The sequence below is a fragment of the Perognathus longimembris genome, chromosome 1 (assembly GCF_023159225.1).
Source record: "Perognathus longimembris pacificus isolate PPM17 chromosome 1, ASM2315922v1, whole genome shotgun sequence".
NCBI lineage: Eukaryota > Metazoa > Chordata > Mammalia > Rodentia > Heteromyidae > Perognathus > Perognathus longimembris.
This window is the reverse complement of record NC_063161.1, coordinates 5,616,418-5,641,031: the sequence shown is the minus strand read 5'-3', so window position 1 is coordinate 5,641,031 and position 24,614 is coordinate 5,616,418. Positions and strand designations below refer to the sequence as shown.

Genomic DNA, 24,614 nt, shown 5'->3' with positions numbered 1-24,614 from the left:
GCTACACATATGCATATAATCATATATGTGGATATAATATATATGCATTGGAGATTATGTTTGTATTTGGATATAGAGAGAGAGATTTGCAGTTTTGTGTGTTTTTTCAATACTGAGTTTATTCATGAAGCGGCAAGGAGGGAAGCGTGGGAGATTTGAATGATGGAGACATTTGTGGCTTTGACCATAATAAGTTGGAAATAAGCCCATCTACAAGATATCCCCATACAAAGGCACCTTTAAAATGTCTGAAATTTCTAACCGGTTGTGAGGTCATTCATGGCACCTGGAAGTCTCTATATGGGTACTCAGAAGTCTCTTAAGGAAGAATGGATATAGTTGGGGTAAGGGACAAATGTTGGTCAACACAAGATCTCAGGGGCTGGGAATGCCTCGGTACCACGTAAACAAACAGAGAGGCTCAGGGAACATCGCCAAGGCCCTGAGTTCAAATCCTAGGCCCGGAAAAAACAATAAAAAGAAAGAAAACAAAAAAATAAAACCTGTTAGAACCAGGAGGCCCGGAGCAGCCCCGTTGTTATGACAACGCCCCTCCCTACGTGCGCTGGGCGAGAACTACATGTCCCACAATCGCTCGCGGCTGCCCAGCCCCGGGGTGAAGGCGGGGGTGTGGGCGGGCGCGGAACCGGCTTTTCCTCTTTCCTGCATTGTGATTGGTTGGTTGCTCAGCGTGCCGGCCAATGGGTGTCCTCGAGGAGAGCGGCGAGGCCAATATGGCTGCCGGTACCTGGTGACGACGGAAGAACCTGTATTTGGACCTCATGGAGAAGCCTCGGAGCCTTGAGGTCAGAGGAAAAGGGTTCTCGGCGCTGGGAGAGGGAGCCCCAAGAGTCTTGCAGGGGCGACCCTCCTGTCGGTCTCTGAGCTTTGCCATTCGGGTGGAGGCTGGGGGGACTGGTAAACTTGAGGTGGGAAGCCCAGTCAAGGCCAGAGGCCATCGGCCTCCCTTTTCCCTCGAGGTCCCGCGAAGAGCCGCGGGAGGAACGGCCTCCCGGGCTTGGGGAGGGCAGGGGACGGGAGGGGAACTGGCTCTGCCGTCGAGTCCCCGAGCGCCCTTGGTCTTCCTGTCTCGAGGATGGGTGGGACGTGCAGGGGGTGGAAGTGTCCCCGCCGCGCGGCCTCCCGGGCTCCCGCCGCCCGGGCTTCTCCCCGAGCCCACCCCGCCGGAAGTGCTTGCCACCCGGAAGTGAAGCAGGCGCGCTCCCAGTCAGCCTCCCCACACCTGACACTGCGTTGCCTTTTCTACCCAGCCACCTGCAACCCAGCCACCCAGAAAGCATTTGGCTTTTGGACGCCTCCGAATTCCGTTTTCTTTTTCTTTTTTTCCCGCATTGGTGTACGTGTAGTTGCAAATATAAATTAGAGTATAAAGTAAGTAGCTCGAAGACTACAAGGGTAGTGAAGTGGAAAATAAGATAATAGCTTACACTTTCAGAGCGGTTATTTGCAGACAACAAAACCAGGCTTTGTATGTTTTATCTCCATTTATGTAGCAGTCACTGAAAGCAGCAGTGCTAAATATCTCGCACCGAAATCACAGTTGATAAGAATAGAAGGAGGAAAATTATTATTATTGTTATTTTTGTCGGTCGTGGGGCTCAAAACTCTGGACCTAGGCGCTTTCCCTGAACACTCCAGCTCAAGGTGAGCTCTCTACCACTTAAGCCACAGCGCTTCCCATTTTCTGGTGGTTGATTGGATATGAGAATCTCAGGGACTTTCCTTCCCCTTTGAATTGAGATCCTTAGAGCTCAGCCTCTGAGTAGCTAGGATCACAGGTATAAGCCATGACACCTGGTGAAATTCTATTTTATAAGCCACACTTTTTAGTTAACATTAATTACCAACATTTATTGAGCACTTAACATGTTCAAGTTTTTGCTCCTAGTACTTGTAACATCTCTTATTTGTCAAATCCTATGAAGTATTAACCTTGTGTTACAGAAACTGAGGCACCAGTTTACTGCAGGTCACATAGCTAATAAACTCTACAGATAGTGTTTAAGCCTTAGCCCAGAGCCCCAAACACTGCCAATCCTGGGGCTTGAACTCAGGGCCTGGGCCCTGTCCCTGAGCTGCTTTTGCTCAAGACTAGTACTGTACCACTTGAGTCACAGCGCCACTTTCCGCTTTTTCTGTTTATGTGGTGCTGAGGAATGGAACCCAGGGCTTCCTGCATGCTAGGCAAACACTCTACCACTAAGCCACATTCCCAGCTCCCTACAATGTAGGCTTTTTTTTTTTTTTTAAGTGGAGCTTGAACTCAGAGCCTGGATGCTGCCCCCGAACTTTTTTAGCTCAATGCTAGCACTCTACAACTGAACCGCAGCACTATTTCCAGTATTCTGGTGGATAATTGGAGACAAGAGTCTCATGGACTTTCCTATCCAGGCTGGCTTTGACCCGCCATCCTCACATCTCAGCCTCCTGAGTAGCTAGGAATACAGGCTGGAGCCACCAGCACCCAGCCAGTCTGGGTCTTATATTAACTTTTTCTGACTTAAATCATTTTTAAGTTGAGATTATTTTGGTATACATATGCTGACCAGGAAATGAGTTTTTAATATACATCTTCTATCCGGAAGGTCTTTGTGAGGTGTTCTACTTAGGATCGTCTTTGCATTGTTATATAGACTTTCGGTCCTTGACTTTCGGGTTTTTTGGTTTGTTTTTTTTTTTTTTTACTTTACAATGGTGTGATAGCAATATACATTTAGTAGGAACTGTAATTTGTATTTTGAATTTTGGTTTGTTTCAAAGCTAGCAATATTTAGCCTCTTTTGTAGCGCTGGGCAGTGACAGCAGGCAGCACTTTCCAGTCACGCTGTACTCTACAGTGTTGCCTAGCTACAGTGTTTGATAGGTTAAGTGTCTTAAGTGTATTTTCAACATACAATACCTTTAGCCTAGATAGATTTATCAGATAGAACTCCGTGGAAAATCATGGATTATCTGTATTTTATTTCATTCATATTAAAATGTCACTTCTAGCTGGGTGCTGGTGGCTCACGCCTGTCATCTTAACTACTCAAGAGGCTGAGATCTGAGGATCGCAGTTCAAAGCCAGCCCAGGCAGGAAAAATCCATGAGAGTCTTCGCTCCACTTAACCACCAGAAAACTGGAAGTGGCTCTGTTTCTTAAGTGGTAGAGTACTAACTTTGTGCTGAAGGGCACAGGGACAGCACCCAGGACCAGAGTTCAAGCCCCATGACCAACCCCCAACCTCCCCCACCACCAAAGTCACTTCTAAATCTACAGAGGAGCCTTGTGATGTATTTTCTACCTGATGCTATTTTAAATTAAATTGGAGAAAAGATAACAGAAGAAATGATTCTAGTGTTTGCAAAACGGGTTATGTGGAACTGGGCACCATGACTTGTAATTCTAGATACCCAAGAGGCTAAGATTGGAAGATCGGGGTTTGAAGCCAGCGGGGGCAGGAAAGTCTGTTGGACTTGTTTCCCCAATTAAGCACCAAGAAATCCGGGAGTGGAGCTGTAGCTCAAGTGGTAGCACTAGCCTTGAGCAAAAAAAAGCTCAGGAACAGATGCCAGGCCCTGAGTTCAAGTCCAGGACCAGCCCCTCTCCCACACCCCCCAACCCACAAAAGAGAGGGCTATTTGGAAGGTGTCCCAAAAGTATTGATGATACAAAAGAAGGGAATTGATCATAGATGTACAAATCCTCTCTTCATACACTAAAGGCAATGGTGATTCCTTTTCCCTGGTCTGTGTCACCCACTAGGAGACTCCATCTTCGGAACCAATGGAGGAAGAAGAGGAAGATGATGACTTGGAGCTGTTCGGTGGCTATGATAGTTTCCGGGGCTATAATAGCAGTGTGGGCAGTGAGAGCAGCTCCTATCTGGAGGACTCAAGTGAAGCAGAAAATGAGGATCGAGAAGCTGGAGAGCTGCCCACCTCCCCGGTACATCTGCTCAGCCCGGTGAATACCCGCTCCTTGGATGGCAGCGGTTCTGAGCCAGGTACCCTCACCGTGTCCTTTGAAGTGAAGGGATCATGGAGGAAGACGGGGATGAACACAGGCCAGGTAGCCACAGTCTTCCAGGTGTGGAAGGCTTACCTGATGTCTAAGGACCTGGCCGCAGGGGTCATTTCCTCCTCAGCAATTTGGCTTCAAATTGTGATTTCATTTGTTCTTTTATAAACCAAATGTTTCTTCAGATCGGTTTCGATACATGGTGCTCTGCTTGAGTAAGCTATGGATTTTTAAGTCTAGATATGAAAAAAATAGGAAACTTAAAAGTGTTATGGACACTTACCTAGAAGGGACAACAACTGTGCTGGGAATATGGCCTAGCAGTAGAGTGCTTGCCTAGCATGCATGAAGCCCTGGGTTCGATTCCTTAGTACCACATACACAGAAAAAGCCAGAAGTGGTGCTGTGGCTCAAGTGGTAGAGTGCTAGCCTTGAGCAAAAAGAAGCCAGGGACAGGGCTCAGGCCTTGAGTCCAAGGCCCAGGAATGGCAAAAAAAGAAGAAAGAAAGAACAAACAAGACCTAGCTCGTGGGTTGGAAGTCAGGGAGCTGTGGGAAGGCATATGGATAAAATGATCTTTAGGTAAAGGGATGGGGTAGAAGAGGGCAGATCAGAGTCCCCTTTGATGCCCTGGAAGCCACTTGACTGCAGAGATAGGATGCTGACAGCACCTCCACTATGTGGGTGCCTATGCAAAGAGGCAGACCAGACATCTGCAATGACACCCCATTCCTTGCTACCTAAATTCTTCCAAGAGTAATGTCATATTCTGGGGCAGTTAAATCTTCTTTTCCTTCCCACTCATCTAGGCTTCTTCCTTCCCTTTCATCTTTTCCCTTCTATCCAATTCTCTTCAGATCTTAGAACTTTAGATCTACAAGAAATCGAAGAGGCCAGCTCATCCAGAGATTCTCCATCCTGACTAATCAGAATCTTTTGAGGAAATTTTTAACAATTCAGATGCCAGTGACCTATCACAGATCATTTTATTTTCTTTGTCAGTTATGGGGCTTGAACTCAGGGCCTGGGCATTGTCCCTGAACTTTTTGCTCAAGGCTAGCATTCTACCACTTTGAGGCACAGTTCTAGCTCTGGTTTTCTGGTGGTTAATTGGAGGTAAGAATCTCACAGACTTTCCTTCCTGGGCTGACTTTTTAAACCGCAATCCTCAGGTTTCAGCCTCCTGAGTAAGTAGGATTACAGATGTGAGCCACCGGCACCCAGCCCACAGACTAATTTCTTAGCATTTCAAACTCTGATTTTTGTTAAAGACCCCTGGTGATTGTAATACAAAGTCAGGGTTGAAACATGGACCTAATTTTGGCCTTACCATTTAAATGTGGCGCAGAGATTAGGTAAATTCCATGCTTTTTCCACTACTATTAAAAGCTTGTTAGTACCTCTTTCCCAAGTCATTTGGGTGGATAATTTTAGCCTTGCTATTGATTGCCAAGGAAGTTCAAACAATGTGATTCGGGCAAGATAGATTCAGATGTACACACTGAAACAATATCGCTTAAGACAGGAGTTTGTCAGAATTGTTTTTTAGTTTGTTTTTTTTCTCTGATAATTCTGTATTCGTTACCTTACATATCCTGTATTCACATGCATTTTTGTGGGGGGAGGGGAGGGCACAGAACCTGAGGAAAGAGGGTGAAAAAGTGCAGCAGCAGAGCACACTGAACATTTAGGAAAGTGAACTGTACAGCTCATGGGAGGAGATGGGAGAGAGGACAGATGACAAAGTAAATGTACTTATTCCCTGATGCATGTAAATGTAACCCCTCTGTACATCACCTCTACAATAACAGTAAATTTTTAAAAAGTAGGAGTTTGTGCCAGCCTGGACAACATGGGCTGTCTTTAAAAAATAAATAAAGGGGGCTGGGGATATAGCCTAGTGGCAAGAGTGCTTGCCTCCCATACATGAAGCTCTGGGTTCAATTCTCCAGCATCACATATACAGAAAAGGCCAGAAGTGGCGCTAAGGCTCAAGTGGTAGAGTGCTAGCCTTGAGCAAAAAAGAAGCCAGGGACAGTGCTCAGGCCCTGAGTTCAAGGCCCGGGACTGGCCAAAAAAAAAAAACAAGTTTATCAGCCATCCCAGGTAGGAAAATTTGTGACTCTTTTATCTCCAATTAGTTACAAAAAAGCCTGAAGTGAAGGTGTGCCTCAAGTGATAGAGCTCTAGCCTTGAGCAGAAAAGCTCAGGGATGGGGCCCAGGCCCCGAGTTCAAACCCCAGGACCAGCACTATTTTTTTTTTTTATCAGTACCATCATTTCCCCCTATTGCAATTCTGTCAGCCTTAGTGGGGGCCCAGGGCCCTGCGTTTTTAATTTTTTTTTTCTTTTTTTTGGCCAGTTCTGGGCCCTTAACTCAGGGTCTGAGCACTGTCCCTGGCTTCTTTTTTTGGTTTTGTTTTTTTTTTTTTGGTCAGTCCTCGGGCTTGGACTCAGGGCCTGAGCGCTGTCCCTGGCTTCTTTTTGCTCAAGGCTAGCACTCTGCCACTTGAGCCACAGCGCCACTTCTGGCCATTTTCTGTATATGTGGTGCTGAGGAATCGAACCCAGGGCTTCATATGTACAAGGCAAGCACTCTTGCCACTAGGCCACATCCCCAGCCCCTGCCCTGAGGTTTGAAGGGCCCATCACTTTGCTGGATTGGAGGTGCCGAGTGGGGAGTCACATGCTAAGTTCTCTTCCCAGCCGTCTGTGAGATGTGTGGCATCGTGGGCACGAGGGAAGCCTTCTTCTCCAAGACCAAGAGATTCTGCAGCGTCTCCTGTTCCAGAAGCTACTCTTCCAACTCCAAGAAAGCCAGCATCTTGGCTAGATTACAGGTGAGAGGCAGCACTCAGCCTCCTTTTGGGGGTCCTTGCTGCTCATTTGGGAACTAGCAAGCCGAGGCCCACTAAGGGAAATTTCTGGTTATTCGTTGGCTCTCAAACTTGTGGACAGAGAAATCCATTCCTGGAACTACTCACATTCTCCTCCAAATTCTTTTGTTCTTTTATTTATTTTTCCCGATCCTGGGGTTTGAACTCATGTCCTGGGCTCTGTCCTTGAGATTCTCTGTGCTCAAGGCTAGCACTCTACCACTTGAGCCACAGTACCACGTCTGGCTTTTTCTGTTTATGTATTGCTGAGGAATTGAATCCAAGGCTTCGTGGATGCTAGGCAAGCTCTCTACCACTGAGCCACATTCCCAGCCCCTATTGTTTTTTTCTCTATCTTTTTGTATATATATGCATTTGGGGGGGGTGCGGGGGGGGGTACAGTCCTGGGCCTTCAACTCAGGGCCTGAGCACTGTCTCTGGCTTCTTTTTTTCCTCAAGACTAGCACTCTGCCACTTGATCCACAGTGCCACTTCTGGCCATTTTCTACATATGTGGTGCTGGGGAATCGAACCCAGGGCTTCATGTATACGAGGTGAGCACTCTTGCCATTAGGCCATATTCCAAGCCCCTGTTGTAGATATTTTTATTTATTTTATTTTATTTTTTGCTAGTCCTGGGCCTTGGACTCAGGGCCCGAGCACTGTCCTTGGCTTCTTTTTGCTCAAGGCTAGCACTCTGCCACTTGAGCCACAGTGCCACTTCTGGCCATTTTCCATATATGTGGTGCTTGGGAATTGAACCTAGGGCTTCATGTATACAAGGCGAGCACTTTTGCCACTAGGCCATATTCCCAGCCCTCTGTTGTCAATATTTTTAAATCAAAAGTTCTACACCCTAGGAGTCTGATCTCCTTGGTCTTCTACTACACTTATTTGTTTCTTTGTTTTATTTTGGCAGTCCTGAAGTTTGTACTCAGGGACTCTGTGCTGTCCCTGAGCTTTTTGCTCAAGACTGGCACTCTGCCACTTTTAGCCACAGCTCCATTTTTTGCTTTTTGAAAGTTAATTGGAGATAAGAATCTTATAGATAGGGGTAGAAGGGAGGACGGGAGTGAGGGAGGAAGTAACAAACAGTACAAGAAATGCACCCAAGGCCTAACCTATGAAACTGTAACCTCTCTGTACATCACTTTGACAATAAATAAGAAAATAAATAAATAAATAAAAGAGTCTCATAGATTTTCCTGCCCAGACTGGCTTTGAACTACAATCTTCAGAGCTCAGCTGGATTGCAGGTGGGAGCCACCAGTTCCCCGTCAATGTTTGACATTCTTTTCTTTTTTTCCTGCCAGTCCTGGGACTTGAACTCAGGGCCTGGGTACTATCCCTATGCTTCTTTTGCTTGAGGCTAGCACTCTACCACTTGAGCTCGTTATGTGGTACTTAGAAATCAAACTCATGCAAAGCAAGCACTCTACCACTAAGCCACATGCCCAGCCCCAAGATTTGGCATTCTTAGCTTACCGATAATCTTTAAAAATAAATTCATCCATGAGCATAAGCAAGGTCAGGGATAGTGCCTAGGCCCTCAGTTCAAGCCCGAGGATCAGCACAAAAAGAAGGAAAATTGGCGCATGCCTTACAATGGATGAATGTTTCAAGAAAATGTGGTATGTGTATACAAACTGTGGAATTTTACTCATTTGTCGGAAATAATAAAATAGGACCCAGGGAGCAGGTGGCTCATGCCTGTAATCCTAGCCACTCAGGCGGCTGAGATCTGAATATCACAGTTCAAGGCCAGCAAAGTTGTATGACTCTTATCTCTAAAATTACCAAATAATAATAATAATAGGGCCAGAAGGAAGTTGTGGCTCTGGCAGTAGAGTGCTAGCCTTGAGCAAAAGAAGCTCCGGGACAGCTCCGAGACCCTCAGTTCAAGCCCCAGGACCAGCAGAAGTTAAAAACGTCATTTGCATGGAAATGGATGGAGCTAGAAAAATTACATTTTAAGTCAGACTCAGACAAGCATATTTTCTCTCATGTGGAAGATAGATCTAAACAAACATATGTGAAAACATATCAGGTTATTTGCATATGTACACTAACAAATTGAAGGATGATAAACTCAGGAGGATTCCAACGGTGTAACTCCTCTGAATAACTAATAACATTTAACCACATAAACACCAGAAAGCTGAAGCCTGTTTGGGCGGACAAATGAATGGAGAAAGGAAGGGCAAACACAGTCACTATGCAATGCACATTGGTAGAAATGGAACTTGAGGGTATGGAAGGGAATGGGGAAAACAGTGGAAGGAGTGACATTACTCAAGGTGCATTGTACTCATAATCTGACTTGTTGAAAACCCCCTCCCTCTCCTTTTTTTTTATTTGGTTGTTGGGCCTGACCTCAGGGCCTTGGTGCTGTCTCTGAGCTCTTTTTGTTCATGGCTAGCGCTCTACTACTTTAAGCCACAGCACCACTTCCAGTTTTTTGCTGGTTAATTGGAGATAAAAGTCTCATCAGTTTCCCTGCCAGGGCTGGCTTTGAGCCATGATCCTCAGATCTCCGTCTCTTGAGTAGCTAGAATTACAGGGGTGAGCCACTAGTGCCCCACTTGTTGAAATGTTTTTGTACAAAAGAGTCAGGGGCCTACAATCCTTGCTATCCAGAAGACTGAGATCTGAGGAACATACATGGTTTGAAGCCAGCCTGGGCAGGAAAGACCATGAGACTCTTATCAAGTGGTAGAGGGCTAACTTTAATCAAACAAGCTCAGGGACAGCGGCCAAGCCCTGAGTTCAAGGCCTACGACCAGCACACACACAAATAAAATGGCCTGGGGCTGGGGATATGGCCTAGTGGCAAGAGTGCTTGCCTCTTATACATGAGGCCCTGGGTTCAATTCTCCAGGACCACATATACAGAAAATGGCCAGAAGTGGCGCTGTGGCTCAAGTGGCAGAGTGCTAGCCTTGAGCAAAAAGAAGCCAGAGACCGTGCTCAGGCCCTTAGCCCAAGGCCCAGAACTGGCAAAAAAAAAAAAAAAAGACATAAATAAAATGGCCTAAAATACACTTAAGTAGCTTGACCAAGGCCAGAATCTTCACCTTAGTCCAACTACAGGTTGTGCTCATCTTTTCTTCCTTCTAGGGAAAGCCACCCACCAAGAAAGCCAAAGTCCTGCACAAGGCCGCGTGGTCTGCCAAAATAGGAGCCTTCCTCCACTCTCAAGGGACAGGACAGCTAGCAGACGGGACACCAACAGGCCAGGACGGTAAGGAGGAGAGCCGCCACCTGCGGCGGGGACCAGGGCAGGATGGCTCCTGTCCCTAGGTCTGGGGACTCTTGACGGAGCTGAGGTGTGGCCCGGCAGCCGGGACTCATGCCCGTCATCCTAGCTACTCACAAGGCTGAGACCTGAGGGGTGGCGAAAAGTCCCCTTGACACTCGTATCTCCAATAAACCACTCAAAACCCAGCAGTGGCTCTGTGGCAGAGCACTCAGGGTCAGCACCCATGCCTCGAGTTCAAGCCCTGCCATCCACAAAAAGAAAGTGCTGTTGTGGGTTTTACCTCCTGACTTGCTGGGTCTTACAGAAAGAACCTCACTATCCTGTCAATTGCCAGGCCCCTAACCCTGGGTGATGCACAAAGCCAGAGTTTCCTGTTTTGGTTCTCCATTGTTGTTCCCGAAGCTTTTCTTTCTCTGGCCGCAGGAGAGCTGTGGCCCAGGAGCTGTGGGTGGGTGACCAGGAAAGGAAACTTCCCCTTTTTCTGAGTGTAGCCATGTTTGGAGCTAATTAAATGTAGGCCCAACGTAACAACTGCTTAGTTGGTCTGAGTTGCCGCTGGAATTGCCCTCTGGGTTTGTGGGGCAGTGAAGGCCTAGGTGGGTGCACCTGGGTGTTGCTGGGGAGGGGGTGTGGGTGGGGGAGGTCTGGGGAATTTAAGCCCGGGGCCCTTTGAATTTCCATTTCTTTGTTGGGGGGGAGGGGAGGGAGGAGCGTTTCCCTCTGAATGTTCCTCCAGCCCTAATCCTGTGGGGGCCTGGGGGCCTTCCTCACCCTCCCGATGGCTGCCGGTGAGGCCGCATGGGAGGCTGGGGAAGGGAGGTGCTCCCGCCACCCCCGCCGCTTCCGAAGCCTCCACTCTGCTTTCTCTGCAGCTCTGGTGTTGGGGTTTGACTGGGGGAAGTTCCTGAAGGATCACAGTTACAAGGCGGCACCTGTCAGCTGCTTTAAACACGTGAGTGCGCGGGCCGGGGTGGGCGCTGGGAATGGCCGGGGCTGCTGGCGTCTCGCCCTCCGACGCGCGCTGCCACTGACCAGGCCCAAACCCGGAGACTGGGGGGCCTGGGTACGGGAGCTGCCCCCGCCCTGCAGGCCCTGCTTTGCTTGTTTACATAGTAGAACATGCTGGTAGATTCTGTGGACCCTTCTTTCTTTTTTAGGGGGTGGGATGGGGTTCAGGGCCTGGGTGCTGGCCCTGAGCTTCTTTTGCTCAAAACTAGTGCTCTACCGTTTGAGCCACAGCTCCACTTCTGGCTTTCCTTTTTTTTTTTTTTTTTGGCCAGTCCTGGGCCTTGAACTCAGGGCCTGAGCACGGTCCCTGGCTTCTTTTTGCTCAAGGCTAGCACTCTGCCACTTGAGCCACATTGCCACTTCCGGTTTTTTTTTAATATATATGTGGTGCTGAGGAGTCGAACCCAGGGCTTCATGCATGCTAGGCAAGCACTACCACTAGGCCACATTCCCAGCCCTCTTTTCTTTTCTCTCTCTCTCTCTTTTTTTTTTTTTTTTTTTTTTTGTGTGTGTGGAGTCTCATGGACTTTTCTTCCCAGACTGACTTTAGGCTGCAGTCCTCAGATCTGATTACTAGCTAGGATTACAGGCGTGAGCCACCAGCTCCTTCCTTGTTTTTCTGCTCTGGTGCTAGGCGTTGAGTCTTTGCAAGCATGGTGTTTGTGTGCTGTCTGGGGCCTCTGCTCCGGGAGCAGCATAGGGCACTAGGAACCAGCCCTGCAGGAGGCTCTCCGCCTGAGCCCCCCTGCTGGGATGCCCTTGAAGCAGTCTTGTCTGGTTTTGTCTTTCAATCCAATTTCCTGAAGCCCTGGAAGTTCCAGGGGAGCCTGTAAGGGGGTAAGGGCCCACCCCCCTCCCCCCCCCCCCCATTGGTGCCTGCATGCCAGTGCACATACCAGTACCAAGAATTGCTCTCAGAGCCTCAATGAATTTTCTTACTTTAGTCCTCTCTGAGTTACTAAAAGGCAGGGGGTAGAAGCCTCTTTTTTTAATCCGAATTCTCCATTAGTCTCAGCATTTTTATTGTGAAGGAGTTAGATTGTCCTCGCATTCACACACGTTTCCTGACCTCTGTTGGGCCATAACACTTTCCCAGGATGGTCTAAATCCGCTTTCAGCTACCTTAATTAGGCCAGGGCTAAGATTGAAAAATAGGAAAAAAATTTCCCAAAGGAATATCAAAGTCCCCTTGACCACAGAGTGAGGAGAAGCCAGGAGAAGGTGGCTAGCAGCAGCCCAGTGGGGGGGGGGGCTTTGGGGGGGACACGGAGGGAGGGAGGGAGGGAGGGAGGGCCCAGGTAGTGTGTGGCTGGCAGCTCTGTAAAGGGCGGGCGTGGTAACAGCGGGTTGGGTGCTGAGTGGCCTCTCGCTCAAGGTGAGCACGAGAAAATGGTACTGTTGCACACGTGAGTGTAGCAACGCATTTGTCAGATTGTGGTTGGGATGAGACAGAGGTGACGCTGGGTTGCTCCCCATCATCCCGCCTGCTTCCCATCTCCCCTTGCAGGTCCAGCTTTTCAGACAGTGGACACCCCTCCTTCACCTCCAGTCCCAGTGTGTCTTCCTTGGACCAGTTGAGGGACGGGCTCTGACATGATGACCCACTTGGTTCTCTGCATGCTCTTGTCACCACACAGGTCCCCCTCTACGAGCAGTGGGAGGACGTCATGAAGGGGATGAAGGTAGAAGTGCTCAACAGCGACGCGGTGCTCCCCAGCCGCGTGTACTGGATCGCCTCCGTTATCCAGACGGCAGGTGGGTGCCCTCGGGCCCGGCGTCCGTGGGAGGTTTCCTAAAGCAAAGCCCTACTCACTGGACTTTCTGCCCCTCTTCTTGGCATTGTCCTACATCAGAGGGGACCATGGAGGTGGGCCTTTGGATGGGTGGGGGTGTTGAATTTTGTGCTGGTCCTGGTGCTTGAACTCTCAACTTTTTTGCTCACGACTCACACTCTACCATTTGAGCCATGCCTTCATTTCTCCTTTTTTTGTTGTTGGTCATGGGGTTTGAACTCGAGGCCTATGCATTCTCACTGAGCTTTTTTCTTTTCCTTTTTTTTTTTGGCCAGTCCTGGGGCTTGGACTCAGGGCCTGAGCGCTGTCCTTGGCTTCTTTTTGTTCAAGGCTAGCACTTTGCCACTTGAGCCACAGCACCACTTCTGGCTTTTTCTATATATGTGGTGCTGAGGAATCGAACCCAAGGCGAGCACTCTTGCCACTAGGCCTTAATCCCAGCCCCTCACTGAGCTTTTTGGCTCAAGGTTAGTGCTTTACCACTTTGAGCAACAGCACCAATTCCAATTTTATAGTGGTTAATTGGAGATTAGAGTCTGATAGACTTTCCTGCCCAGTTTGGCTTCAAACTGCAATCCTCAAATTTCAGCCTCCCGAGTAATTAGGATTGTAGGCTTGAGCCACCGGTGCCCCGTTCTTTTTTGTTATTGTTCCTGGGGCTTGAACTCAGGGCTTGGGCACTGCCTCTGAATATTTTTGCTCAGGGCTAGGATTCTAGCACTTGAGCCACAACTCCACTTCCAGCTCCGTGGTGTTTAATTAGAGATGAAAGTCTAGGGCACCTTCCTGGTTGGGCTGGCTTTGAACTGTGATCCTCAGCTCTCAGCCTCTTGCACCTAGCTCAGTTCCCACCATTTTTTTTTTCCAGTCCTGGGGCTTGAACTCAGGGCCTGGGCACTGTCCCCATCCTCTTCAGCTCAAGGCTAGCGCTCTACTACTTGAGCCACAGCGCCAATTCCAGCTTTTTCTATGATACTGTGTTACTTTTTCTGTGGTACTTAGGATGGAACCAAGGGCTTCATGCATGCTAGGCGAGCACTCTTTTGCTAAGCCACATCCCCACTTTTGATGTTGCAGTTCCCACTTTTGATGATTCACTGGAAATAAGAGTTTCTTGAGCCAGGTGCCAGTGGCTCACCCCTATAATCCTAGCTATTCAGGAGTCTGGGATCTGAACATCACAGTTCAAAGCCGGCCCAGACAGGAAAGTCTGTGAGACTCGAGACTCTTATCTCCAGTTATACACCAGAAGCTGGAGACGAAGCTGCGGCTCAAGGATAGAATGCTAGCCTGAAGCACAAAAGTTCAGGGACAGTGCCCAGGCCCAGGACAAGCGTCAAAAAAAAAAAAAGTTAATAAATAAAAAGTATTTTGGATTTGTCTGCCTGTCTGTCTCAGCAGATCTGTCCTTTTTTTGTTGTTGTTTTTTCTTTTTCAGATCTGTCTCTTGAGTAGCTAGGATTATAGGCCCAAGCTACCTACACCTGGCTGGAGATGCCAGTTCTTGTTTTTTACGTTTATTCCAGGGATAGTCAGAGAATAGAAAGCGAGTCTCACCACTGTGCCGTTACGCTTTCCACGTAACAGCCTAGGTTTGTTTTGAGTATCAATGAGACCACTTTTGCCTGGCGGGGATTTTCAGAATAGGAAGTAGAGAAGGCAGGCAGGCCTGGACCGGAAGCCTTCCCAGCCCATCCTCCCTCACCTGCGCGCCTGTCCTTCCCTTCAGGGTACCGGGTGCTGCTCCGGTACGAAGGCTTTGAGAGTGACGCCAGCCATGACTTCTGGTGCAACCTGGGCACCGTGGACGTGCACCCCATTGGCTGGTGCGCCGTCAACAGCAAGATCCTGGTGCCCCCGCGCAGTGAGTTGAGAACTCTACCTGTCCTGGGTCCTGCAGGTCCCTTAGCGCAGGGAAGGGGCCCTCCGCCTTGAACTGGGCGGAACAGAAGCTGCTCGTCCCCTCCTTCCTTCCCTCCCTCCCTCCCTCCCTCATCCTAGAGGCCCTCGCAACACGCAGCTCATGGAGCCTGCTTTGATAAGGCGAAGCCATTGCCAGCCTGAGATGGCAGAAGGAAATGCCTCCAGCCCCTCTTTAGATCTCCGTGTCAGTCTGTGTAACCAGAAATCTGCCGGTGTCTCCCCAGCCATTCATGCCAAGTTCACTGACTGGAAGGGCTACCTCATGAAGCGCTTGGTGGGCTCCCGGACACTGCCTGTGGATTTCCATATCAAGGTTTGACAGGAGCCCTTTGGGGCCCCTAGCTGATCTTCTCTCCTTCAGTCTCCCCCCCCACCCCTTTTCTTGTCAGTGTGGAGCTTGAACTCGGGGCCTGATGCTGCCCCTAAGCTTTTTCTCAAGGCTAGTGCTCTACCACATTGAGCCACAGCACCATGAGAGTTCTCTGGTGGATAAGAGTCTCCCAGACTTTCCTGCCCAGGCTGGCTTTGAACTGTGATCCTCAGACCTCGGCCTCCCAAGTAGCTAGGATTATAGGCATGAGCCACCTCTGCCCAGCTCAGTTCAGTATTTTTTCTAAGACCTCTTGGTTTGAGTCTCTTCGGTGATTCCATATCTGTGCATGACAGTGTCCCACACTGCCTCGGGTGGACCACCTGCCCCCCTCCCCAGATCCAAGAGCTAGATTCTGCTGTGTCAAGTCTTTCACTCTTCTAGCTTCTTTCCTTGTTTATAGCTCCGTGTGTGTGTGTGTGTGTGTGTGTGTGTGTGTGTGTGTGTGTGTGTGTGATGGTAGCATTGGGGTTTGTACTCTGGGCCTTACTGCCTATTAGGCTGGATCTCTACCACTTGAACCATACATACTTCAGCCCTGGTTTTTGCTGGTTAATTTGGAGATGGATTCTAAGAAGCTGGGATGGAGCCATGGCTCAAAAGGTAGCACGCCAGCAGTGAGGGAAGAAGCTAATGGATGGTACTTAGGCCCTGAGTTCAAGCCCTGTACTGACAGGTGCAGGTACACACACACACACACACACACACGAAAATAGAAGAATGGATGCTAGTGGCTCACTCCTGTAATTCTAACAACTTAGTAGGCTAAGATCTGAGTATTACAGTTCAAAGCCAACTTGGGCACACAGATCTGTAAGAGTTATCTCCAATTAAGCAGCAAAATAAAACAGAAGTGGAGGTGTGGCTCAGGTGGTAGAGCAATAGCCTTGAGCAAAAAAGCCAAGTGGGCCGGGCACTGGCAGCTCACACGCATAACCCGTGTTACTCAAGAGGTAGAGATACGAGGATCTCCATTCAAAGCGAGCCCAGGCAGGAAAGCTCATGAGACTCTTTTCTCTGAATAACTACCCCCCATAAAAACAAAAAAGTAAGACTGCCTCCTGGGTTTTTTGCCAGTTCTGAGCCTGGGGACTGTCCACAGCACCACATCTTGCTTTTCCCATTTATGTGGTACTGAGGAATCAATCCTAGGGCTTGATGTGTGCTAGGCAAGCGCTCTACCGCTAAGCCACATTCCCAGCCCTGTGGGATTCTTAGCTCCAGTCCACCACCAAAATCCAGAAGTGCAACTGAAGCCCAAATGCTAGAGCACTAGTTTTGTGTACAAAAGCTCAGGGACAGCACGGAGGCCCCGAGTTCAAACCCCAGGACCAGCACACACAGAACACAGGAGCCCAGGAATGCAGTGAGAGGAACCGCCACGGACCTGCGCACAATGTCGTTGCAGATGGTGGAGAGCATGAAGTACCCCTTCCGGCAAGGCATGCGCCTCGAGGTCGTGGACAAGGCCCACGTGTCCCGCACACGTATGGCCGTGGTGGACACCGTCATCGGCGGCCGCCTGCGGCTCCTCTATGAGGACGGCGACAGCGACGACGACTTCTGGTGCCACATGTGGAGCCCCCTGATCCACCCCGTGGGGTGGTCCCGGCGCGTCGGCCACGGCATCAAGATGTCAGGTGAGCAGAGTCCCCACATCCACGCGGGCTGAGGACTTGGGTTCACTCAGCTCTACTTGGAAGTGGCAAAACGTAAGGTGTGAACCGGGACTCTAGTGGTCTCAGTGCCGTGTGGAAGGAAGAGCCTGAGGTCTCGCAGGCTCTCGGGGCTTCAGTGGCGCAGTAGCCCATGCCTGTCATCCCAGCCGCGCAGGAAGCTGAGATCCGAAGATCCCGATTTCAAACCAGCCCGGGCCGGCAAGCCTGTGAGATTCATATTTCCAATTAACCCGCAAAAGGCAGGAGAAGGGGAGTAGCTCAAATGGTGGACGCCAGCCTTGAGCAAAACAGCCAAGAGGGAGCACTCTGGACCTGAGTTTAAGTTCTAGGATTGGCACACACCACACAGCTGGGTGTCTTCTGGGCTTGGCTGGTCTGCCCCCTCCCAGCAGGGCAGACCCTCGGTCCGGAGGGCACTGACCCCTTAGTCCTTTCCTCTTTGTCCCTTCCTTGGCCACCTCAAGAGAGGCGAAGCGACATGGCTCATCATCCCACCTTCCGAAAAATCTACTGTGACGCCGTTCCTTACCTGTTCAAGAAGGTGAGGTGCAGCCGTGGGGTGCATTTCCTCTGGGTCAGCATTCATCATTTCAGGGCTCCAGGAGCCTGACTTCTCCCCAAGACTGTCCCTCTCTCCTTGTCCCTTTCCCCTGTCACCCCCTCCCCCCACCTCTCCCCAGGCCTTCCCCAACCTCCCCCTTCCTTTAAGGTGCGCGCGGTATACACAGAAGGCGGCTGGTTCGAGGAGGGCATGAAGCTGGAGGCCATTGACCCCCTGAACTTAGGCAACATCTGTGTGGCCACCATCTGCAAGGTGAGCCTGGGGTCTGTCGGGGTCCGGCACTGGCTGCCCCTGGGGTCCCTGCCTGCCCCTCGTGTCAGGCTCCGAGTCACAAATGACAAACACACAGTGCCTGCCTGAGCCTGGTCCCGTGCAGGCGACGGGCAGAACCTGCCAGCCCGCCGGGGTCTTCCTGCCCCTTGCTGTCCCCTTTGCCGGCTGGCCTGTCCCCCAGCCCGCCCCACTCGTGGCCTAAGAAGCAGACGCTTGCCTTGGCTGGCTAGAGGACCCTGGTTGTGCAGCCAGCGTGTCCCAGGCTCCCCCCTCCTGTGGTCTCCCCAGTGAGAACACAGAGGCCCAGCCCGCGCAGCCCGCTGTCCGGTGCCTGTCCCCTGGCGCCGGGTGATCTGCAGAGTGACCCTGCCGGCCTCCTGCCCTCCGCTAGGTTCTCCTGGATGGCTACCTCATGATCTGCGTGGACGGGGGCCCCTCCACAGACGGCTCCGACTGGTTCTGCTACCACGCCTCCTCCCACGCCATCTTCCCCGCCACCTTCTGTCAAAAGAATGACATTGAGCTCACCACCCCGAAAGGTGAGGCCCGAGGCCTGGGCGGCCCCGTCCCGCACCGGTTCCTGGGGTGGGGGAGGAGCAGGGACTGCCCCAGAACCCGCCCCTGCTCCCTGACCCGCCTCCAGCCCCCACTCCCCTCCTCTCGGTTTTCTACTCCTCCAGGCTACGACCCGCAGTCGTTCAACTGGGAGACCTATCTGGAGAAGACCAAGTCGAAAGCGGCTCCCTCGCGACTCTTCAACATGGTGAGGGGCTCCACCATGAGTACCCGCCTCCGTACTGTTCCCTTCGCCACAGAGTGGCACGAGGGAGGGCCTTGGGGGTCATTGTCCGGGGTGGGGGGGCTCCCCAGCTCCTTTCCCTCTCCCCAGCTCTGCCAGCAGCCACCACGCCCCACGAGCGCCCAGTGGATTACGAGGCTGGCGGGCTGGACAGCTGCCGTCTGCTCTCCCCGCAGGACTGCCCCAACCATGGCTTCAAGGTGGGCATGAAGCTGGAGGCCGTGGATCTGATGGAGCCCCGGCTCATCTGCGTGGCCACCGTCAAGCGAGTTGTGCACCGGCTTCTTAGCATCCACTTTGATGGCTGGGACAACGAGTACGACCAGTGGGTGGACTGCGAGTCCCCGGATATCTACCCCGTCGGCTGGTGTGAGCTCACCGGCTACCAGCTCCAGCCACCCGTGGCCACAGGTCCACCCTCCCGACCCCGAGGGGCTCTCTCCACCGCGTTCCCGCTCCCCTGCTCTCCCCTGCCTGCCGCCTCCCCCCCCCCTCCCCGCGCCCAGCTCAGTCCTTAGAAAGGATTGACAAGTCTCCGGGCGCCTCGGCGCAGAGCCCACCCGCTCCTGACCTCGCCTTCCCTCATGTTGCCCACCCTGTCATAGGCCCGGGCCCCCGGGCACCCCGGTCCACCACCCAGGCCCTTCCACACCCTCCCGCTCCCCGCGTGCTTCCTTCCCTCCGCAGTGCTCCCGGTGGGTGCCTGGGTCCTGGAACTCTCAGTCATCCCTCTCGCCCTTGTCTCCACTGTAGAGCCATCCACACCTCTGAAAGCCAAAGAGGCTACGAAGAAGAAGAAGAAACAGCTTGGGAAGAAAAGTAAGTGAGGCACCCGAGGAGCCGCCCTGTGACCCCTCCCTGCGCCTCGCTCCTTTCCCTGGCTCCTCGCGCCCTCCGTCCGGGGTCTTTGGGGACCAGAATGGAATAGGGCGTTCCAGCTCTGCCAGCGTTCGGGATGCTGAGGGAACGGGAGCAGCCACAGCTGCTACGGGGTGGGTTGTTACATAGGCGGCCGCCAGGCCTCCACCTGGTTTTGGGGTCCATCCCTTGCCGATCTCGAGGCCGGTGTAGGGTGAGGGGTCAGCAGGGTGGAGAGGGACGGGGAGAGGGACAGAGCTGCGCCATGCCAACCGGGTGGCTGCGGACATCCACACCCCGGCGGATCCGGCTGAAGGGGGGCAGGGCAGGATGAAGATCACCTGAGGGGGCGGCAGGCATGTGGGGGGCTGCACACCCTTCAGAGTGCTGGAGCCTGGAAGGCTGCAGGTTACACGGGAGCAAATGACTGGGCGGGCGGAGAGAAATCCACCATGGCGACCCTGGGCCTCGGGGGAAGGTGGGGCTGGCAACTTCCCATGGGACCTCCCTGACCGTGGGGCTCCCTCCCATGGGACCTCCCTGACCCCCGGTGCTCACTCCCATGGGACCTCCCTGACCCCCGGTGCTCACTCCCATGGGACCTCCATGACCCCGGTGCTCCCTCCCATGGGACCTCCCTGACCCCGGTGCTCCCTCCCATGGGACCTCCCTGACCCCGGTGCTCACTCCCATGGGACCTCCCTGACCCTGGTGCTCACTCCCATGGGACCTCCCTGACCCCAGTGCTCACTCCCATGGGAGGACCTCCCTGACCCTGGTGCTCACTCCCATGGGACCTCCCTGACCCCGGTGCTCCCTCCCATGGGACCTCCCTGACCCCGGTGCTCCCTCCCATGGGACCTCCCTGACCCCGGTGCTCACTCCCATGGGACCTCCCTGACCCCGGTGCTCACTCCCATGGGACCTCCCTGACCCCGGTGCTCACTCCCATGGGACCTCCCTGACCCTGGTGCTCACTCCCATGGGACCTCCCTGACCCCGGTGCTCACTCCCATGGGAGGACCTCCCTGACCCTGGTGCTCACTCCCATGGGACCTCCCTGACCCCAGTGCTCCCTCCCATGGGACCTCCCTGACCCCGGTGCTCACTCCCATGGGACCTCCCTGACCCTGGTGCTCACTCCCATGGGACCTCCCTGACCCTGGTGCTCACTCCCATGGGACCTCCCTGACCCCGGTGCTCACTCCCATGGGACCTCCCTGACCCTGGTGCTCACTCCCATGGGACCTCCCTGACCCTGGGGCGCACTCCCATGGGAGGACCTCCCTGACTGTGGGGCGCACTCCCATGGGAGGAGTGGAGACCCTCAGGCCTAGCTCCTGTCCCCTCTGCCGTGCCACCTGGCCCCTGGATGGCATCAGTTCTTGATGGATGAGATGCGGCTCTAATGCTGCTTTGATTTGGATTTTATTCAAAGGGAAAAGAATTCTACAGACCAAGCCCCGGCCCCTCAGACAGGGCTCCAAGAAGCCCCTGCTGGGTGATGAGCTGCAGGCCGCAGGCACCCTCTCGTCCCAGGACGATCCTGATGACAGTAAGCACCGCCATGCTGGCTGAGGCAGGACCGTGCGCTTCCTACTCAGAGGCAGACTGTCTCTCCCCTCCTGGGCACAAAACACAATGGAAGGGAGTTTTCTGGGCACCAAGCAGACCTTGAAACTGGGCTCTGGAGAGTCTCACAGAACACCTCCCTGGGGCTGGGAGTGTGGCTTAGCGGTACAGTGCTCGCCTAGCATGCATGCAGCCCTGGGTTCGATTCCCCAGCACCGCATATATAGAAAATGGCCAGAAGTGGTGCTGTGGCTCAAGTGGCAGAGTGCTAGCCTTGAGCAAAAAGAAGCCAGGGACAGCGCTCAGGCCCTGAGTTCAAGGCCCAGGACTAGCAAAAAAAAACCAACAAAAACACTTCCCCATGCAGCTCTGAACGGAGCCGAGTCCCCCTCTAGCGGGACAGGTGCACAGCCTGCCTGGCTGGGTTTGCTGGGAGCCCCGGTCCTCTGCTGCGGCCGGGGAGGGAGGGCAGCGGGGGCCTCCCGGGGCTGTCGTTTCCTGAGGGGGGGCATTCTGTCCCAGCACCCCATGCTCAGTCCCCGCCCCCATGCCCCTCCCCGCAGTCATCACTGTGTGTGTGAAGGAGGAGCACATGGATGCAGTCTCGCCCGACAAGGCTTCGGACCCCGAGCTTCCCGTCCCTGTCAGGAGCATCAAGCAGGAGACGGACAGCTGAGGCCCCCCGCCGCCACCCCCCACGGGAGTGTGCACCACGCCTGTGTGGCCTGGAGGCCTCTGCCGGCCCACGGGACTGCACTGCCTGAGGCCCCGCCCCCCTGGGCCGAGCGCCCGGCACACCTGCCACACCCCCCACGGGGCCTGAGGATGGTGTGCGATCCTTCACGCACGCATGCGCGTGGCCTGTGCGTGGCTGTGCTCGGGGGCCGGAGCCGGTCCTCGGGGTGGGCTCGCTCTGAGGAAGCCTGCGCGCTGCCCCTGCCGCCCCGCTCTCCTCTCCTGGGGGCCCGGGTCACGGCCAGGGCGGGCAGTGAGGCCGTGGTTAGGTCGGCGGGTCCCATGAGCTCCCGGTCGGCGTGGGCACTGCCTCCCCCAGCCCCCTAAGGGGCAGGCCTGGTGTCAGGGACTAGATAGACCGGCTGCGCGCCGCCCCTGCCGGCAGGAGCAGGTGCCGTGGGGTCCACGGCCGAATCTGACCCGGCTCGGGCCCACCTTAGTTAGACCTGGTGTCAGAGCCTCAGTTAGGTCTGGCCTCCGTCCAGGGTCTACCCAATAGGGTGGCAATACTGCCTCCTGCCTTTCCACAGAGCTAACTCGCGTGAGGAGAGCCGCGCGGCCAGGCGAGCGTGGCAGGTTCACTCCCCAGCTCGCGTTTCTCACGCTCCAGGTCCCCGCAGCTCCTCACTTTCCTCCCCCTGCTCTCTAGCAGTTCCACGTCAGCTACTTTTCTCAGTCTTCCTTGACACACCTAGCGACTGTGTCTCCCGCCACCTCCTGGAAATCAGGGTAGAGCTAGCCGCAGCCTCAGCCCCCTCCCCTCCCCGCGGCCCCTCCAAGCCCCGGTGCAGGCGGCTCGCGCCCCGGCTGCCACTGCTGCCCACCAACCCGCGCTGACGGCGCTTTCTCAGGGGCCGGCGAGCCTGGGAGGAGACAGGTGTCGTCACCGCCTGGATGGGGGCAGGGGTCAACGAGAACCTGCTTTTGTCTCCTCTGCGGAAGGTACGAGGCAGCCCCACACTACAGACTCAGGCCTAAAAAGGGGCTGTTGACCCAGCCAGAGTGGCCCAGTGTGGTTTAGAGAGGGAAGCCGTAGGGGCGAGCCGGGTCCCAGCTTCAGGGGGCTATGCCTGTCCCTTGCCGTCACACACCAGTCAGACTGGTGGCCACGGCCTCCAGACCAGGGCCTGGGCTGCAGGTGGCCCGGGCTGTGCCCTGGCCCTGCCGGGCCAGCTCCCGTAGCCGGGACAGGAGGGTCCTCATGGACCAACTTTCGAGGAAAGCTGGTGTGCGTGCTATTTGGCTCTTGTTTCTTCCTGCGGGTAGAAGCCATGCTCAAATCCCATCCTAGGACGGCAGGAGTGGGACACTTTGGCCCCTCCTTGCTAAAGTCCAGGTTGTCAGTTGGGTGCCTTGTAGAATGCATTCTGACATGTGAGTTACTACCCAAGGCGGAGCAATAAAGACTGTCACTTGGCACCACTTGAGCGGCCTGTCTCCATGCCAACCACATTATACTTTTTCCTTGCCAGCCAGTCCTGGGGCTTGAACTCAGGGCCTGGGCACTGTCCCTGATGCTCTAGGTTAGCACTCCACCATTTGAGCCGCAGCAGCACTTGCAACTTTTTCTGTTTATGTGGTGTTGAGGAATTGAACCCAGGGTTTCATGCATGCCAGGCAAGCACTAAGCCACCTTCCCAACCCCTATAATGTAGCTTTTGGGTTCTGCCATTCCCATCTTGAGGGTTACACGTTCCCCAGGGGTAGGGCCCAGGTTTTATATCCCTCTTCGGTATCCTCTTCGGGCCTGGCACAAAGTATGATGAATAGTAGAATGAAGCACACATAATCTGTGTTACTGGTGTTTATCGGCCAGATGTTTGGTTTGGTCTTGTTCCGTTTTTTGAGACTGGTCTCTCTGTAACCCTGCCGCAACCTCCCATGTGGATTTCTTCACCTGACTTAAATTTGATTGTTCACAGCGGCAAGTATCGATCCCGAGGCTCAGAGTGAACCTTGTGCTCCAGGTTGCCTTTAGGTGAGGACCAGAGGTCGTTGGGACTCAACAGCTGCACCACCGGTTGAGATCCTTGCGTGCTTGCCCTACCCGAGGCCCTGCAGTGGCTCTGGTACAAACCCGGCCAAAGCCCAGCCGGTCAGCAAGCTGTGCCTCACTCCGCCTTCTGCTCCACACTAGACGTGTGCTGGAGGGAGGGGGAGCAGGAATTGAAATGGCCACGTGTAATGGCTCTCCTACACCAGACCCAGACTGCACCCAAGGTCATACATAGGTCCACCTTCACAATGACCCCGGGAAGGCTTTTTTTTGTCAGGAAATTTGAACTCGGGCCTGGCACTGTCCCTGAGCATTTGCCCTCAAGGCCCGGGGTGATGCAGAGAGGACCACCCAGCTGCTGACTGGCCTGATGCCTGGCAGGAAGGTGGTGTTGGTGAGGGCTGAGCTGGCATTGCCACTGTCCAGAACTAGCTCCGGGCCCAGCTCCTAGAGCAGGACTTGTTCATCTGCAGCTTGTGATCTTTTCTTCCTTTTCTTTCGGTTGTGCTCAAGGGTTGCGCTCTACCACTTGAGTGAGCCACAGCGTCACTTACGGGTTTTGAGTGGTTAATTGGAGTCACGGGGACATTTCTGCTCGGGTCAGCTTTGAAGTACAATTTTCAGATCTCGGCCTCCTGAGTAGCTATGATTACAAACATGAGCCACCCGTGCCCAGCAGGTTGGGGTCTTTTTAGGGGTTCCTCACACCCAGACTACTGGTACCAGGAACAGTTTACAGCTTTGACTGGTGTTTCCCCTGTAATAACCATTGGAATCACAATCCCCCAGTTAACTTAGAATCTGACCTCATTTGAAAATAGGGTCTTCACAGAGGCGATGAAGTAAGGTCATTAGATTGGACCCTACTTCAATGCAGCTGGTGTCTGTAA

At 53.2% G+C, this 24,614-nt stretch overlaps 1 protein-coding gene across 2 annotated transcripts; it reads left to right on the top strand.

Moving 5' to 3' along the window:
* The first annotated feature begins 509 nt into the window (after nucleotides 1–509).
* L3mbtl2 (L3MBTL histone methyl-lysine binding protein 2) lies at nucleotides 510–23,145 on the top strand. 2 transcript variants are annotated; one of them, XM_048354804.1, is made up of 17 exons: nucleotides 510–806; nucleotides 3,767–4,007; nucleotides 6,728–6,861; nucleotides 10,015–10,138; nucleotides 11,029–11,108; nucleotides 12,802–12,919; nucleotides 14,687–14,821; nucleotides 15,105–15,193; nucleotides 16,659–16,890; nucleotides 17,394–17,470; nucleotides 17,639–17,743; nucleotides 18,156–18,303; nucleotides 18,445–18,527; nucleotides 18,740–18,974; nucleotides 19,317–19,382; nucleotides 20,860–20,976; nucleotides 21,557–23,145. In XM_048354804.1, the coding sequence occupies exons 1-17, from the start codon at nucleotides 783–785 to the stop codon at nucleotides 21,667–21,669; spliced, it is 2,121 nt and encodes a 706-aa protein (XP_048210761.1). In that variant the 5' UTR covers nucleotides 510–782; the 3' UTR covers nucleotides 21,670–23,145. The 2 variants fall into 2 exon arrangements, with proteins under 2 accessions (XP_048210761.1, XP_048210767.1); XM_048354810.1 differs by lacking the exons at nucleotides 510–806; nucleotides 3,767–4,007 and adding an exon at nucleotides 6,257–6,335 and having other exon boundaries at nucleotides 6,664–6,861.
* Nucleotides 23,146–24,614: the final 1,469 nt, after the last annotated feature.